Raw genomic sequence first — 18,456 nt, 5'->3', positions numbered from 1 at the left:
AAGCATTGAGTTATCAAAAAGAGGTTTGGCCCTTGAAGAGGAGACGGGAGAGAGAATGGGTGGCACCTTAAGAAAGGAAACTGAGGTAGTGGGTAACAGGCAAGCAAACTGTGTTTGCAGAACAGCTGACAGAACAGTATTTCAAATACAAGCAAACTGTGCTATCAAAGTTCAAATTGAGGGGATTATAATCTGATGTCGAAACTCAAAGTCTTTTTAAAAGGCAACAATTGTGAGAGATACAAAAAACAGTATTATTTTCTGTAGGATGAAGAAACTGTATTGATAAAGTGAAATAACAATTTGAAAGTACTACCATTACTACTAGCAGTATTACTACTGCTGTGTGTCAGAATGGTTTTCAAGCACAGACAATGCAAATAAATCCTTTATGTTAACCTGCAATGTTTCACACAAAATCAAAGATCTGCACAGTTGAGTAAACAACAAATTAGCTGAGGGATAGTGGGTACCAACATTCCCAGGTGATACCAGGCCCAGCAGCCTGAGGCACATACTAAGACTGCCTCTGTGTAGTGATAAAACACTTACACAAGTGAAGCATTCGCCCCGTGAAAGGGAGAACTGCTAATTAATGTCTACATCCAGATAAACTGCAGAGGAAGAATCTGACATGTGCAAACAGCCACTTTTGCTTATTTAAGCCAATGAGTCACATAATTAATTGCCACACTTTGCATTGTTCAGATAAGGTGTAAAGGTACAAACAAGGAAGAACCTACCAGGACTTTCCACCCGCTTGTAGTGGTAGGGATTGATGCAAACCTCCTTCTGTTTTGAGCCAAAGGGGAACTCACAGCATTCCAGAGGTTTCAGTTCGTGATGGCTCTGCAGGTCTGGCCAGCGCCACACTCTGCAGTAAATGACGTGTGGGAGCCCTTTCCGGTGCGACACCTGGAGCCGGCCGTCCAAGGAACGAGGAATTGTGACACAGTTGCTGGGCTGACCAGGACAGCTTAGTGCTTTTTCCAGCTCCTCCATAGCACCTTTTTTCTTCTTCAGTTTTTTCACTAATGCATCAACAGCTTTCTCTGCCCATTTCTCTTCTTCGTCCCCTTGCTTCCACCCCAACAGCCTCTTCACTGCTGGGCTGGTGAAGGAGAATAAACTTGTTACATTCATGGTGACCCTGTGGTGGTGATACCACAGAACCAAGCAGGAACAACTGCCCTGTTCTTCTACCACTACCGGGGTACAGCAGGCTGTGTCAGCAGTCAAAAGCAGCCTGGATCAAACAGTTCTGGTCCTTTCTCCTTTTCAATCCTCCAGTCCCAGGAAGGCAGCGCTGTCATCCCCCCTTGATGGTCACAACCTTCTCATTGCTCTAAGTCCTTCTGGTTGACAACCTAAAGGACAGTATCAGAGAAAGAGAAGAAAGGAGGACTTTACCTTTCAAGTTGACATACAGCAGTTAAAAATACCCCCACCTCAACCCAGAAGAGTGATGTGATCAAAAAACAGCCATCGACAAAACAACAACAAATGCTGACAACCTCCAGGACTGGACCCAAGGCACATCTGATGAAAACTTAAGCAGCAGCACCTGCTGCTGAACCCAGTACATCCCTATATTACAAATGTAATTCACATTAAATCTAGCCTAAAACAGTCCCTCAATTTAAATTTTTCGCTATTAACTCTGAGAGTTGCTACAATCTGCTTGTCAGCAGTTGCAACCACAACCAGCAAAACATCCCAAGGAAACAGGATCACTAGTGCTTTTTTTATTATTTATTTTACAGAGTGGCTGGAAGCAATATTCCTCAACATCAATGTGCTGCCTAGCTCTCTCCAAACTGCCAGACATGAAACTCAAAAATCACAGCACTAAACCTGAATATAACTCAATCTGAAAAAAAAACCCAAAACACCTACAAACCAGTTCAGTTTTACCTCTTACTTACTTTGAGGAACAAAGCAAAAAAAAAAAAAAAAAAAAAAAAAAAAAGTGGAACTAGAAAGATCCTAGCCATCACTCACGTGGGAAAGAAAACTGCATCTGCCCACCCCCCCCGCAAAAGCCCCAGAGCTCCTAAGCAGCCTGTGAGGGAAAGCTATCATGAACTTCACCAATTATCCACTGACCCTTCATGCTGCAATGTCTGCCTGATATACTCAAGGACTCATGAAGGAGTGGGAAGGACAAGGAAGTCCAGATAAGAGGATTTTAGACAGCACAGTAGTCCTCAAGCTGGGAGACAAGGGATGGGACTGATGTGATGGGTCAAGAGGGGGAGGAATACGACATTTGAAGGAGTCCCAGCTATGAGCAGCAGGTTTTGTCCTTGTCCAGGCTGGGACCAGGCAAAAGGCTCTAGCAAGGGAAACAGAAGAGCAAGACTGGCAGGGAGGGGGAAATGAGACAAAGAGCACCACACCACTGATTTTCAAATAGACAGACAAGACAGGAAACATATCCTGGACTGAATACCAACAGGTTGCAGAGGAAGGGGGAAGGGGAAAAGGATATGAATGTTTTTGTTGCCGTCAGAACAACACAAAAAACACCCAACCAATCAGCAATCTATACACACAGAAAAATAGAAGGTGTCAGCACACCCACATCAGACAGTACTTCACAGCTATACCAAGAAAACATTGCAGACCTTAAAACTGCAAATGCGATGGCACACTTACTCTCTTGACCACCATACACTGCAATGCTTTCATAGTATACCCCTGTATTTGAAGAACTTTGAGCTGAAAACCATCCACTTTATTCAAATTAACTTGTCACTAGAACAGTTATCTAATTGCAGAGGTTCAGTTTTATTAGGCTGAATGCATAAACTACATTTATGTGAATAATTATTATGGACTAAGATGCAGGCCACATCTACCTACGCTTCAAACTGGTACATCCCACTTCTTTTATGCTAAGAACTGTATTTGAAATAATAATGTTAATGCAAGGGAATATTTGCATGAGCCTGCAGCAAATTTAAGAATTTGTTTTGTTATGTGGGCATGAGCTATACTGTTAAATTAACTGAAACTCCATTACTGTCACTGACTGTACTCCAGGTATACTTTACCCTTACATGCACTATAAAGTGCTCTATTAAAATGCTGTGCTAATTTAAGAACTGAAGTACCAGAACCCCAGTGCATGTGCTTTAAATATGTTTGTAACTGAGAATAACCATAAGTTATTCTCAATTCATATATAGAATTTATCTCAATAAATACTGTAAGTATCTTTTTTCTGCACTTTTCAAACAAAAGATACAAATTCCACACACAAAAGTTACTAGTTCCAGTAGTTTATCGAGTAAAGCTTTCTCCTTCATTTCCATTTGAATTAAACAAAAAAGATTTAGAAGGCTTGAGTTGAAGCTCTAATAAAGGAGGAAGTACAAAGTCTACATTTCGACCTGAGCTTCATTCAACATTGTTAATGTTTACAGATGTGGTTCTACCTAGGCCTGACCCATTTTTCACCAAGCTCCTTGCTGTGAAAAAGGAAAAGTCCTGTCTGTTAAGACTGTATGTTTATATCTGTGCCTGAATATACAGAGCATTGTCTAGCCCACATCTAACATGGGCTAGATGATGCTCAGATGCAGCCCCAAGCAGTCAGACCGAAAGAACAGATTCTCCAAGTTTTTGGATCAAATCCTGCAGCACACACACATCCAACTCCCGTAATCACACACTCCAAAACAAGTTTCACCCTCACCATCAAAGCTATGGTGGAATCTCTGTGGCAACAGCTGCTGGGAGCAGGAGGAACAGCAAGCAGGCACAGTGCTTGGAGGTGAGCTTGGAAGTAATGCAGCTCAGCAGGACCCAGCTGGGCACCAACTTCCAGCCAGGGATTCCTGCTGAAGTCCTGCCTCCAAAACAAAGCACACCCCAAGCCTTGAACAAGCAGAAAGATAAGGGAAGGGGGACAAAACTCACAGGCTTCTGTACACTTGTTTCTCTAAGCTCCAAAACCAATATTAAGCTAAAAAAAACCCCAAAAAACCAGATGGACAAAGAAAAAAAACCCAACAAAACCAATCAAATAAAACCCAAACCACAATGTATGTGGAGATTTTCGTTTCCAAGAAGTAGAGAGCTTGTCTGCAGGGCTGAGCCCTTGCCAGTACATTCCATTTCCCTTTCTGCCACTTTTGGTTTCTGCACTGCATCATTTCCTGTATTACTTCTGCACAAAGTGGTCTTATCAGCTGGAAGTGCAAAATAGAGATTAAACCACGAGTCAGCAGATGACACAGTGTGCGTCTTTCTTCCCCAAATCCATGTGCCCTTCTGGGAAAGTGGGAGTTACTATTTCCAACAGCTAAGTGACCACCAGCCCTTGAAGGGTCTGTATATTCATGAGGTAGGGATGAAACAGAGACCTAGGCCAAACAACAGGACACTCTCCAAAAGGCAGTCTGGCATCAGTTTAAAGGAAATTAAGTTGTTTTCCACTTTTCGGACACTCTACACATCCAAACCCATGCACTTTTTATTATGAGTTCTGTCTGATGATGGATGTATTGGAATCAACAAACTTCTTACAAATCCCAGTGTTGTTTTATTTGTCTTCCTTCACTGCTGTTGTCTTTTTTGTAATCTTTGGATTAACACAAACAAACCTGTAAGCAGCCTATAAAAAAATAAGTGAGCATTATATTTATATAAGTATCTGTTTAGCCAGCCTTAAATGTTAAATGTATTTAAACAATACATTTAGGCAAAATGTCTAAGAATGAAGTTCTGTTTTTCTAGCCCTCAAAAAGATAGTTACTCCATCAGCAACATGAAGCAGACAGTAAAATATTCAATGAGAGTGCTTTAAAATTCCCACAGGAGATCCCATAGGAAACTGTCCCACTTTGCATAAATGACTGTTTTTGATGGGTGGAGAAGGCTTTGGACAATTAGATGATCCTCTCCCAGAGGGGTGGATGGAAACTTCTAGCCCAAGTTTCAGGCAAACAAGAAGTGACTGTAACTCTTCTACTAATTTCATTATTTGTATTACAGGCTCAGTGATGCAGGCAAAAAGGATCCTATTAAATATTTTTAATATATGCTTAGCACAGTTAGACATAAAAACGGGCAGGAACCACAGTGAGGATAATTGTTAATAGAGAAAACTGTCTAGTCTATGACTGCATTTTAAAAATTCTATTTATCTTAGTCAACGTACCTCTTCCCAGCATCCATTACTTAGTAACACTATAAAGAAATAACAAGCAGAGAGATGTTAATTTGCTACTTTAAAATATTTAGTCATCTACCCTCTCTGAGAGACATGTATTTTCAGCAACTCATGTAATCAGTATACTATTTAGACCTTTTTTTAAAAACAAAACAAAACCCAAACAGATTTTGCCATAGAAGCCAGGGAGCTGTCTCTCTATTCCAGCAGGAACTATCTCCATGTACATTTTCCATATATTACTAAAAGACATGAAGTCTAAGCAGCTGCAATGCTAGAATGTGTAACAACACTAACTTAATCTAACTCCCTATTCCTGGAGCAAGCAGCAAAAAAGTTTTATTTCTTTATTCAAGTAATGTGATTTGTGAAACGAAGTCCGTGATCTTCTGCTGAATTACCCTCCTTTTAGTCAACAAATTCGTTCTTTGCACCCTCTTATGGCAGAGGATCCAGATCTTGCTCAGCCTGAAAAAATGCACTAAACCTGGTAGAAACCTCAGTAACATTATAACACACATGCAAAAAGAAAGGACGTTTCACATCAGAGTGCTGTAGAACTCATTGGAGAGCTTGTACGGAACCTGACTTGGCTTCCTTTGTAGTTTGGAAAATGACAAGAAGAAAAAGAAAAAAAAAATTAACTCTTTTATGTTCTCTTAGCAGGTAGAAAGAATTCCAAAACCCACTGAAGTATGCAATCCTGTGTTCTGATATACAACACATTGTTCGAGGAAAGAGGGACACACTGGTGTTGAAAATACCTCACCATACCTAACAGGGCTTTTCCTGACACTGTATGAGACTCCCTTCCTTACTTAGACCCAGCACGGCCCAGGAGGATGGGTATCTGCAGCCAGTTCTGTGAAGTAACCTCGCTTACAGCCCAAAATACCCACTCTGTCAAAATTCCTCTTGGGCCATACTTCATGCTATTTGGCTGAGGGACTGCCCTTCCAAGAAAATCTCCAATGTATCACTGTACAGCCCACAGGGAAAATCCTGTCAGATACCCACCAGCAGGCAGGGGAGGGCAAAATGAAACCGCAGGGGCAACGTAGGATTTACCAGTGGAGGGAAGGAGGGCAACAGAGACCCAAAAACCCAAAAAGCCCATTGCTCTGTAGTCCAGAGCATGAAGGGATAACCTTACACTATCAGGATTTGCCAGCTCCTTCCCAGTGCTCCCCACAGTTCAAACCAGGAACACGGTGTTCGGCCAGTTTCCACAGTGAACCGCAGCTTTTCTTCCGCCCGCCTCCCCGCTTGGCTTCTGGCAGACGAGGCACTGCTCCTTGCCCTTGGAGTCTCAACTATCGTGATTGCAAGAGTAAAACAACAGCGAATTCTTACAGGTCTTCTGGATTTGAAGGTACCAGATTTGACAGATTTATGGTAACTTCACTGTTGCTTCTGCAGAAAAAATACCCACTTTCCATACACATTAGGAACTGAATCCTGTGTTACAATACAAAAAAAAATGGCACTTAGAAGTCTTTCTAATCAAGTATATCATTGTGAGAAATGAACATAGCAAAGGTGCTTTCCCAGTTTTAACAGTCACACATCAACAATCAGATCTGCCCTTGCCCTGGTTAAGAACACTTCTTCCCAATACCCTTGCAACTGTTTTGACCTACTGAAAACCATACTCCTGAAAACAAATTTAAACAGCACATCCTTCATGAGTTTTATCTCCATCATGCTTACATGTTTAAAAACACTAGCACTATACAGCCTTGTAAGTGATCACCAGATCCTCAAATCCTGCCTTTTTCACCAGAGAGGAAAAACACACTGAATTTTGCTGAATTTCGCTCCTTGCATTCGGATGCATGTGGGATTCCACAAAGTCACAAAACATCAGCTCTTCCTTCACCGCCTGCTGGTCTCCTTGCCATGCTTATTTTATATATATTTTATATTGCCAAGACTATAGGAAAAAACTAAAACCAAGTTTGCCAAGACAGTTGGTCAGGAAGCTGGGTAAGCCCAGTGCACAGCAGGGCTAATACAAGTGGGATAGATCAAAACATCCACCCAGGTGTGCACAAATCCCTTCTGGTGTCGGCAAGCAGTCGGACTGAATCGGATGTGCTTTCAAAGATTATCTCTAAAACCGCAGCCTAGTACTTTAACCAAGGTCAGGAAGGAACTGCAACTTGATGATTCAGTCAAAACTCTGGCACAGATGGTACTGCAAAATATGAAACTCATTCAAATAACCTTTAAGATGAATACAAGGCTGTGAATCACAAAACTTGCCAGAATAGTGTTCATAAGGTGCTTTTTTTTTTTCCCTAAATGCTATGTAGAAAGAGACTCTTCATTCTTCACTCACTCCAAGCTAAAGGCCTCTTAAAGGAATCCTTAAACTATGACAAGGCATTCAAAAGAAAAGCATATCCAAAGAAACAGTTGTCAAGAGACATCACGAATTACTAGTCACAGTGAGTATTTCGTTGTGCATCTTTGGGGCAGGTTTATCCATTTCCTTTGTGCTGTGGTGTACTTAAACTCCACACACTGTCCCACCAGGACACTAAGAGCACTCAGGAGTGGAGGAGCAGCCAAGAATTTCAGTCAGCATTGTTAGGTGACACAGAACAAGTCCTGAAAAATGCAGAAGAACCTCTAAGACCAGTCTTAGAGCACATGGCGTTGTGAACACCCACTACGATGCCAGAACTAGCCTAGCTATCAAACTAAGTTAGAAGTCCTTTTCTAAAAGGTGAAAAACCTGAGGAAAACATTTTTTTTTTTCTCCTTTCATCATAAAACTCATATAACTCCCTTTTTATATAACTCCCTTTTTCCACAAAGACCATTCCTTTTCCTGACTTTTTGAACTGTCTTTAGAAAACAGGTGTTGTTTACAACAATAACAAACACACATCTGTGTGGGTGTGTTAATACACACAAAGGCAGGATAACTGAAACCTCTTCCTATATTTAGATCTGTCTGGTCAGCTCTAATTGCATAATTTAATCAAAACCCTCTCCAAGGGAAACACATCCATATTCATCACAGGCATCAAAGGAAACATCTTTACAAACTATATCCTTTTACAAACCAACACATGGTCCCACATCACTTGTCCAATTGTTGAATTCCTCCTTTGGGAAGGGCATGGAATTTTATTTCTTTTTATCAGCTGAAAAAAGCATTTCCCTCCAATTCATCAGCACAGGGCAGGAGGAACTTCCTTCACAGGTGAGATTGGGAAAATTTACTGACATGTCACTTTCAGGGTTTTTTTAGGCAGTTAAAACATACATCTGCAGCATGAAGGAAAACCTTTAAACAGAAGAGAAAGAAAAATGCTCATCACCACTCAGGCATCAAAATTTTTGAGTGAAGCCCATAAAATGCAAGATGTGTTTTGTCTTCAGAGAACAGCACAGCCTAGCACAGACTGCATGAATTCAAAAAGGGCTTTGTCATCCCCAGCCAGAGCAGTGCTCCAACAGGGTATGTTTTAAGGAGGGAAACCCTACCAAATGCACTCCAGTTATGCTCAGCTGAGGCAAGTCACTGCTCCTACAAATGATTCATATCACCAAGAGCATCCACCAATACAGTTACATCAGCTGCATTAAACCACTTCTAAAGACTGACCCAGACATAATTTATCGGAGATTAAGATTTAAAATTACAGCTCAAGATCCCCAGCTTTAAAGCAGAATCCTTCACCAAATCAAGAGATGACAAAAACTGAGAAGAAAAATTACTTATTCACTAACAAAAGAGTTATTGGGTCAAACCTCAGCAAAGCAGAACAAACTGATGAAAATTAAACCAAAAATGTAATGCTGTTAAATTACATAAATCTTTCCACAAATTAGTCCTCCACCCACCACTTACACACCTGAAATAAGAACAGTCAGTTTGCCAACACTAAAGACATTTCAGTGCATTTCATGAGATGCATGCTTTACCTTTTTTAAAGGATTCCTCCAGCTTTCCTGGTTTTAAAGGATTCTTCCAACTTTCCTGGTTTTTGCCTTATCTGTAAAAACTGAAGAGCTATTTTTTTTGCCCTTAAACAACTTTTAAAACAATGTATCTTCTTCATGTCTTTAAAACGTCCATGTTGAATTTAATCAAGTGCCCTGCAATTCACAAACTACCATTCTGGACAAAGAAAGTGTTTAAACATGACCCAGCTTTCCAAGCCAAGTTTGTACAACTCGGACACAAACACCAGTATTTACCAGACTTCCACCATCCAATGAAACATTATTTAATTACAGCATGTCACGAGTGACCTACTGAAAACCGGGACTGGGCTTCAGATGACACAAAGCCCAGTGTGCTCCAGGTCCTCAGGACAGTGAGGAGCAGCTGCACAACCCCATCACAGCAGATACTCCCTGGCAGTTCCTTGGTATTTATCAAGCCAGCCTAAGTCACAGACTCTTTATAAATGGAAGATCACAGTGTTTATAGATGCCCCTTCAGCTTCCACACAAGACAATTAAACTCTTTTAAAGTTTACGATTTACAGGCAAGTATAAATCAGGGATCCTCTTGAGACCAAGTCAAGGACGCTTCGGGTAACGTTTAAAATACTCCCACAAACACATATAAAGGGTTGATCACAGCCTTTACCAGCAGATGAGGTACAACTCAGTGTGCCTACTCTAAAAACAGACCCAGAAGTCACAGACACACCTTTCCCCTTCCAAAAGGGCAAAACAACGGTGCAGACATACACAAGGAGCCAGAGAGATACAAAAACCTGGGGGATGAGGCAAAAGCAGCTGTCACAGCCCTGTGCCAGAACATCTGCAGAATCTCACATCAAACTGTTTTCTCATATTCCTGAGATCAAGGCTTTGCAGCATTCTGTACAAAGGCTTCAACCCACAGATAGGAACTGATAGTTAATACAGCAGTTGGGAACAGCATAGCTCGAAAGGAAGTGGGAGTTATCCTCCTACATGGCTTACTGGGAATACAGAGGTTTTACAACAGGAGAAAAGGGCTGTAATCTGTCTGTCTGATTCTCTGGTTATCTGTAAGCTTTTCATGACTTTTGGAAGAGGAACGAAGCCACATAAAGAACTACTCAGTACCCTTCCCTTATCTGCAAGCTTTTCTTCTTAACAGAGCCTGTATAACTCCGCATTTGGCAATAAGACAACCTATTAAACACTCCACCATAATTTTTGGAGACCAGTTTGAAGTTTCAAAAGTCAGGTTTTGCAAAGTTGCAAGCCTCTTACAGCCGAGACACCGAAACGCAGCATTTTCCAAACACACCGTGCTCTGCAAGGTCAGCAGCAGGCTAGCTTAAAACAGCCATAATGCTTCCAAATTTTCCACTGCTGCCTGCTACTGAACAAACAGTCACAGCTGGCCTGGTACTGAGGATGGACAGAAGAACTCCAAGTTCCAAAGTTGCGTGCCAAGTCTACTTACTTCTAGGCTACAAGCTAGTGCACAGAAAGAACACACAAAGATTTCAGACTCCTTGTATTTTAGCTACTACATACATGTCCTTAATTCTGGGGCTGAAACCAGCACTCTCCAGCTCCCAAGATAGGAAGCCTTTAGGCTCAAACAACCCTGACTGCTGGCTGGCCTGGAAGATTGAGAGCCCTCATGTCCCAGATCAGTGAAAGCAAGAAGGTAGGCAAAGGTGTGATGGAAAAAATCAGGAATATCAGACCTGAGCCAAAGCAGCCTGCCACCAGCACTGCCATTTCTCAGCTGCTCCCCATTGACAAACCACAGGAGATGCACTGGGTCTGACCATGAGCAGGAGTCATTCCGGATAAACCAGTGGGGAGAAGGGCAAAGGGAGCAGTTATGCAGCCAACTGCAGCAATCAGCCCCGGAGCAATTATGCCAGTTGTGCTGATGCTTTCTGCAGAGAAACTTCTAGCCAAGCCAGAGATAAAAATTAAAAAGATGTTTTAATCAGATTTCCATGTTCTGGAGAGTTCCTCAACACAGCAGAAGACTACAGGGAAATTCAGAGAGTATCTCCTTCCAGCACTAGGAAAAAAGTAGTGGCTCCCATTGCTAGGGAAACACCCACAGTTTTTATTTTAAATATGTAGACAGTCCAATTCCTTAAAGTTAAGAAATATACTACAAAGATGCAAGTAACAAAAATGAGTAAGGGCTTTTAAACACACTTACCATATAGCACCAAAACAAATGCTTTCTAAATTTCTTTTGAGAAAAATGGATTGAAAGCCCAAAATTTGGAAGTGGTTTATGTAGTGGTGCAGAACCCAGGAAAGCTACAAACAGTGCACTGGCTCACAGCACAGACCAGCTTCAGGTGTCTGAACTGTTGTCACCGGCAGTGATTGCTGGTAACACCAATCTGCTTTCACACAAGGGCTTTTAGTGAATTTACTATTTGCCTTTTCTCTGATTTCTTGATAACGCTGCTAACTGTACCCAGTTTGCCAATTGTTTCAAATTATTTCATCCTCTGAAGAGAAAAATAAAGTTTCTACTACCAAGAAGTTAAACTTGGACATTATTTTCCTCCTGAGGAAAAACACTTGTCCTGTCTGACAGAGGACATGAAGTTGCATTAAACTAGAAAAACATGTCTAAGACAGCTTGCAGTTTATACCAGCAAAACAAGACTTTACCAGGAAAGCTTGTTTAAGTGTTGCTCTCCATCTGTCCTCCCTCACCCCCCATAAAAGATACTGCACCATTAATCACTGTCGTTTTGCTGCCAATAGAGCTGCACTGGGGCTTTATGGCTGACGTAACTGTTGGCAGCCAGTCTCCCCCTGCTAATCACCAACATAAGTATCTGGGAAAAAAACCCTGTAAATTAGACCTTTCCTTGGCAAGCACTTGAAGGAAGTCTTCATCTGGGAGTGCTATAGCACTGGCCTATGACTGGCTACCTCCAGCACCTGCCTCTGGCCAGCAAGGTCACAGGTCCACAAGCCAGTGAGCAGCCCCAAGGGCTCGCTGCCACCCAGAGAGAAAATGTTTCCCCTTACTCCCTTGTGCCAGCCTTGGTACTGCGACCTAACTTCCCCTCCACCTGTCAGTCAGTCACCTTCCGAACCTGGCAGAACAAACATAAAGCAAAAAAACACGTTCTGTGGGATCAACTCAGAGCATTGAAGTCACCCAGCCAGCCTACACGAAGAAATCCATGGCTGGAATTGAGAGAAACCCAGCTCTTAAGAGTTCTTTCCTTGTCAGGGAGCTGCCACCCTCAAATTTTAAGTCATACCCAGGTCAAAGATTAGCTGACACTCAGACATGAATAGTTCAGCTGATTTGCAAAACCTGCTCTCATCCCCAGAGCAAGGAGCCCTGCCTTGGCTGGTTCTGAATAACCAAACACTCCAACAAGCAATTCAACCCTCCTCTACTGCCACTGCCCTCTGCTCCAGTAACTAGACAGCAAACTTGGGGAAAAAAAGAGCAATTTCATATCCACCTGTCCAAAAATACCACACACTGCAGTTTTAAGCCGAGAGCATTTATAAAATATTTTCCACATGAAATATAATACAACACATTACAGAAACTATAATTGCATTATCCTAAGTTTTTAAGCTAATAAAGACAAAGACTTTTCCTTGGCTACTACATCCAAGAGAAAGCACTTAACACTGACACTAGCTAGCATGGATAATAAAGGGCCTGTTACTAAATATGCCAGACTGTAAAGCCAGCAGCGGGCAAAAATGCAGAACAGGAAACTGTAATAGTCAAGAAGCAACCTATATGTAAGTCAGCTTTTCTAAGATATTCAGCAAGGTCAAAATTCACATTTTTCAGATTAGTGTACTTCATCACTGCATTCACCAGGTGAGATGAGGACATAACCAAGTTTCATTCTATCTATCTATCTATCTATCTATCTATCTATCTATCTATCTATCTATCTCTCTACCTTCTTAGTGATAAAAAGGAAAAGAAGTGTCTGACAAGAGCAAAGAACAAGAGACTGTGTAAAAGGAGATGAAATTCTGGTCTTGAATGTTGGAGACTCATGGTAAGACCTCAGTAAAGCCACTTAAGTTGGGTCTCTGTCCCTCCCATCTCCCTCTTCTTTCCCTCTACAGGGGAGCACATGCTTTAGATGTGTTTGGGATTCCTGAAATACTACCACACATTTGAAATTAACCACTGCAATGGCGCTATGAGTGTAGCAATCCCTGAAGCCATCATGTACATGTTGGCAGGTCTTTGAGGTTCAAATAAATTTCAAATCTACTTTATTCACTGTTGAGACAAAACAATAGAGCAGTTGTCACACAACTGGAAAAACAGAAGTCACACAGATATGGTCCAGGGCAACCTATATGGCCATGACTGAGTAGGGGGCTGGACCAGATGACCTCCAGAGGTCCCTTCCAATCTCAACCATACTGTGATTCTGTGAAGCTCTCGAAACAGCCACCTGTCAATTAATTTGGTCACACATCTGAAAAGCAACAGGCTCAAGAAAACTGGATAGAACTCTGCTTGCCTTGGCACACTTGTATCGCATCAAGTTCTACTACTCTGAGGTAGACACTGAGCTCTGTTTGCTGTGCACACGCAGACGCACAAGGAAGCTGCCTTCTCCCTGATTTTGGTGACTTCAGAGAATCCAGAAGCCTTCTGAGTTGCATCACTCTTCCTCCCTTCATGCTTGTACCCCTGACGTTTGGCTTCATATATGGCTCTGTTCCATTAAAACCAAGTCCTCATCACTGTCACCCTGCTTCACATACAGCCCTGGTAAGAAGCCACTTTTATGCCCTCTTTTCCACTGCTTGTGAGCTACTGGAAGATTCTGATCTACAGAGGCTCCCATCCCATGCTCATCACTATAGCAGCAGATACCTTAAGCAACCATGACTAAGCCCTGTCATGTTCACGTCCTGTTTGTCTCCCAGCCTATCTGCAAAGGCGGGATGGATTATTTTATTACACGTGGAATTAAGTCAACAGAAAAAAAAATCATCTTGTAGTTTGTAGTTTTACTAACCTGAATAATGCCCTTCCTAGATTAAAATAAATCCAAACCCATCTTCTGAAAAGTATATTTCAGCCCAGAAACCGTAATAGTGGTAAAAATATGTGAAATTTCACACCAGACTATTTAGACATTGAGAGAAAGACCCTTTATCAAACAGGACTGTGTTTTATTGATGAACCAGCTTGAATAACTTTTCAGGACTTGAGAGCAGAATCTACACTCCTAAGCAGGTGCTATTGAGTGGCCTAACTTGAAAGTAAATTTCTTGCTTCATGTAAGACAGCTCGGAAATCCTTGGAAGAAAGACAACTGGCCAACAGTGAGCAAGGGTGTTCTGCCAACTATTTTGTCCTACCAGAACACTAGCAGAGTTTGTTTTACAACATCTTGGGAGGGCTAGAAAGAAAAGGACAAGAAGTTAAAAAATAACTGAGAACAAAAAAACCCAACCCATACACTTCTTGCTATTCTTCAGCTGGATAAATTACAGGAACACTCCGGAGATTAAACCCTCAACTGAAAGAGCAGGAGATGTCAGTTCCACACCACCTTCCACCCCCTCTCTTATGCACACTGCCATGTTTATCTTGACAAAATTTTGGGACCACTCCCTTCCCTGCCACAGAAAATATATCCAGTTACAAGCTACGTATTTTTCCCTCAACAGATCAGTTGAATCAAAGTCTTTACTAATAAGATGCATGTAAGACAACAAGGAGGCTTGATTAATTCCTCCCACATCAATATTCAAATGAAACCTAACAGATACAAAGGTGAAATACACTGGCAGAATGATGTCAAATATGCAGCTCATTAATAGCATCTGACCAAACAGCATGTTTCCTCCTCCTATCACCCTTAGGAACACACTTAAGGGGAAGCCACAATTTGTTGCAACACGATTCTCCAGTTATTTACTTCATCTTTAATCAAAACTGATTTTAAGCTTTTAAGCATTTAAACGGCATTTAAGTATTTATATATAAATAGTTATTACATTCACAGACCTTGATAAATTTACAGGCTCTTCTCAACTATATAGAGGTGTAGCCTACCTTTATCTGATCCAAACAATGTAACTTTCAACAGCAGTGACTATTATTTTAGGTATTCATATGTGCACACACACTTATAGCACACCTATCCACATGAAGGATCCTATATATACACCACTGAAATAAAATATCTTTAAGAGTCTCATGCCCTGGTTTCAACATACTGCACCAGACAGAATGCTGGTATTATTTTCAATGCCTTAAAATGCTTGAAATCAGAAGTCTGAAATTATTTACAAGAAAAATATCTCAGTCATTTAATCTTTCATGTAAACACAGAAGAATGAGATATCAATTTGCAGTGCTGAACAACGAGAAAGAAAAGCAAGTAAAGGTATTATCAACTATGATCACTGCATGCACCAATCAGTCTGAATGTACAAGGTTCTCTGAACTCATGGCAAATTTTTCAGCCTGCTACAGAAGTGTCAAGTGCATGTGCTCGCAAGCAGATATGCTTTTTTTTTGCTTTCATTTACCTAGACACGTCCTTAAACATGTACATTAGTCTTGCCACCTCTGTAGAAAAAAAATTCTGTAATGCTGCAAGCCCTGAAATCCAAGTTCTACTCATGAATGAAATCTGTATTGAGAGGACATATTTTCAGCTTCCCCGCAAACAAGTTCCAAGTACTGAAGGAAGCAAAGTCCATCGGTTAAAACTGGAGGGCAGATGAGAGTCTTAGACCCATGCTGGGGAAAAACATGAGGAGACAGCAGAAACTCTCAAAATTCTGTCTATAATCACTTCATCACTGCAAAAAATTTTAATGGGTATCTTATTTTCAAGTTACCCAATATTGGATTGATAATCCATAGCTCACTTAGATGTGGATTAGCATTTTAGTAGTCTTAATGACAAAAACATGCAAGTGATATACTTCTGAATGCCATTAAGTGCTATAATTCAGACTGTCTACACTGACTTAGTCTCATCTGCTGCCATGTTGGGAAGAGTGTTCCCTTTATGAGTACAGAAATATGAAATAATGCTTCAGAAATCACTGGTGAACCACATTAATGATTTGCTTACATGCCAACTCAACATAATAGTTGGGTTTGGATGATACTACTTTGAACAGTGCCTAAATATAATGACTTATATAAAAGCATGTTTAAAAATAATTTGTTTTCCTCCTTGCACTCTAGACTTCGCCTGTGCATGCTGGAGAAAGGGTGGGGGAAGAATCAAATGGGAGAGACTGGTGACATCTGTTCTAATATCATCCTCCCAAGTACATACATAATACATACTGGAATAAAAGTGACATAGTCCAGAACAATTACAGAGCTACATTAGAACGACCAAACTGTGCAAGTGCCCAGAATAGCTCTACTTCCCTACACTGGGCAAGTCTACAGACAGGAAGAAAAAACTTCAACCCCTGATCTAAACACAGCTTCTAAACAGTCTCCCAGACAGCAATCACCAGAACAGTACAACTGACCAAAGCTTTCTGTGCTTGCAGAAAAGCCCTTGGAATCTGATGACGACTCAACCCAGCTGCTGTGTGGCACTATGGCCCCAAAATCCTTCCACCAGAGCAATCCTACTGCCACAGCTCTGACACATCCTTCCTCCTTTCCCAAACTAAAAATAATAAAAACGGACCCATCTCCACAGCTCAACAGAGTTCAGTGTTTCATGTGTAGGATACGTGACCTCACACAGTCTAATTAGGAGTAGAATTGCCCTTTGTTCCTAATAAACTAAGAGGAACTTCCAGTGCCAATATATGCAAGTGTCAAATGGATGCAGGGAGAGAATCCTGTATGATCTGGGTCCATTCTAGAAAATGTTTTCATTCCTTAAAATCAGCCCATTTTATGAAATGTTTGCTTTCTCTGCCCGTTAAAAAACACAGGCATCCCCCACTCAAATACACAGCAACCTGAAAAGCTTCTGTAATGCAAATTACCATTTGTCTGAGGAGGAGGATAGGGATCTTTGTGGCAGCCATTAGCCAGCCAAGGGTGTCCTCACCCCTGAATCCACCCTCTGTAAAGCCCTCCACAAAAGGCCCAATCAAAAGTGTTCTGTGGTTGTTTCAAATGTTGAAGAATATTGACGTTACAATGGAAATAGTTATACCCCAGACTGCAGGGATACAACTCTAAAACTTGAAAAATATCAATTTAAAATAACTTCCTTCCCATCCCAAGCAGAACCCTCCATTCTAATATAAAAATTCTGTATGACTTCTCTACCTTGAGCAAAATAGCTTGAAAATTGCAAGATGACTGTGTAGATGAGCCCAGCATTTCAAACTATTCTTGCCAAATTGGGGTTTATATTTTGAACTCGAATTTTCCACCCAGTACATTTCAAAGGAAAACTTCCAGGAACTGCATATCATCTTTTAATTGTTAAGACTGGCATGCATTCAGTTTTTTCCTATACACAGAAGAAAGGCCAGTGGAAGAACATTAGTCTGCTGTAACTACAGGGGAAAAAAGTGACGTTTTTATGGGCAGAACAGATCTTTCCCGAGTCTGAAAGCAAAACTGGGTGAGTTTGTAATGAAAACCTATACCAAAAACTAAAAAAATAACCAGAAACAAAACCAACAAAACCCCCACACATCGGTAGGCTCACTTCACTAACCATAAAGCAGTTTGTGCAATCTGACTTTCATTTTCACAGATTTTATGGCTTTCTCTCCAATACTGTAGTTTCTTCATCTGCACTGACACAGAAGAAGACAGGTCCACATCCACATTTTAAAAGCCACTGCACGCCAAAGTGAGCTTTAATTCCTTTATGTGTCACTCAAAAAGCACATTAGCTAAAGTACATGCTGTTGAGGTGCAACTGAACCTGGAAACTAATAAATCTCTTACCACTAGTGACCATTTATTCTGCCTGCTTCACTTGCATGCCTTAAAATTATTTTTTTACTTATATTTATGACTAAAAATAAGGTACATTTCTTTCTGTGCTGGGAGAACCTAAGGAGATTAAAAATTCACACCAATTCAGGTATGAGGAGCTGGTTTAAACACTAACAAATGCGAAACTCTCAAATCCCCAAGCAGCACACTGACTAGCAGAAAGAAGGAAAAAAGTTGTTTTTGCAGGATTTTTCCCAAAACACATCATAATGATTTTACCAGCAGAAACAGCAAGACCTCAGATGCTGAGTATTTAGCAAACATTTCACTACCCGTGGCATGCTATTTTTCTAGGGCTGCTAGAGGAAAACATGAATCTGAAGCCACATTTGTCTTCACTAAGGAAAGCGACCTATGCAAACTC

General features: G+C 41.1%; 1 protein-coding gene across 14 annotated transcripts in view; it reads right to left on the bottom strand.

Moving 5' to 3' along the window:
- SMAD1 (SMAD family member 1) overlaps window positions 1-18,456 on the bottom strand; it is a 103,065-nt gene that overhangs the window by 21,864 nt on the left and 62,745 nt on the right. For 9 of the 14 annotated variants that reach the window (XM_086889360.1, XM_086889361.1, XM_086889364.1 and 6 more), the window contains one exon: window positions 744-1,367. In XM_086889360.1, the coding sequence (XP_086745486.1) occupies window positions 744-1,143 (400 nt within the window). In that variant the 5' untranslated portion in view covers window positions 1,144-1,367. Of the gene's footprint in view, window positions 1-743; window positions 1,368-3,700; window positions 6,638-8,253; window positions 8,478-9,118; window positions 10,274-18,456 lie in introns of those variants that run through there. The other 5 variants (XM_086889365.1, XM_086889362.1, XM_086889366.1 and 2 more) reach the window with 5 other exon arrangements.

Source organism: Cyanistes caeruleus, chromosome 5 (genome assembly GCF_971803275.1).
Source record: "Cyanistes caeruleus chromosome 5, bCyaCae1.hap1.1, whole genome shotgun sequence".
NCBI classification, from domain to species: domain Eukaryota; kingdom Metazoa; phylum Chordata; class Aves; order Passeriformes; family Paridae; genus Cyanistes; species Cyanistes caeruleus.
The sequence above is the reverse complement of the archived record's forward strand: the minus strand, read 5'-3'. Positions and strand labels throughout refer to the sequence as shown.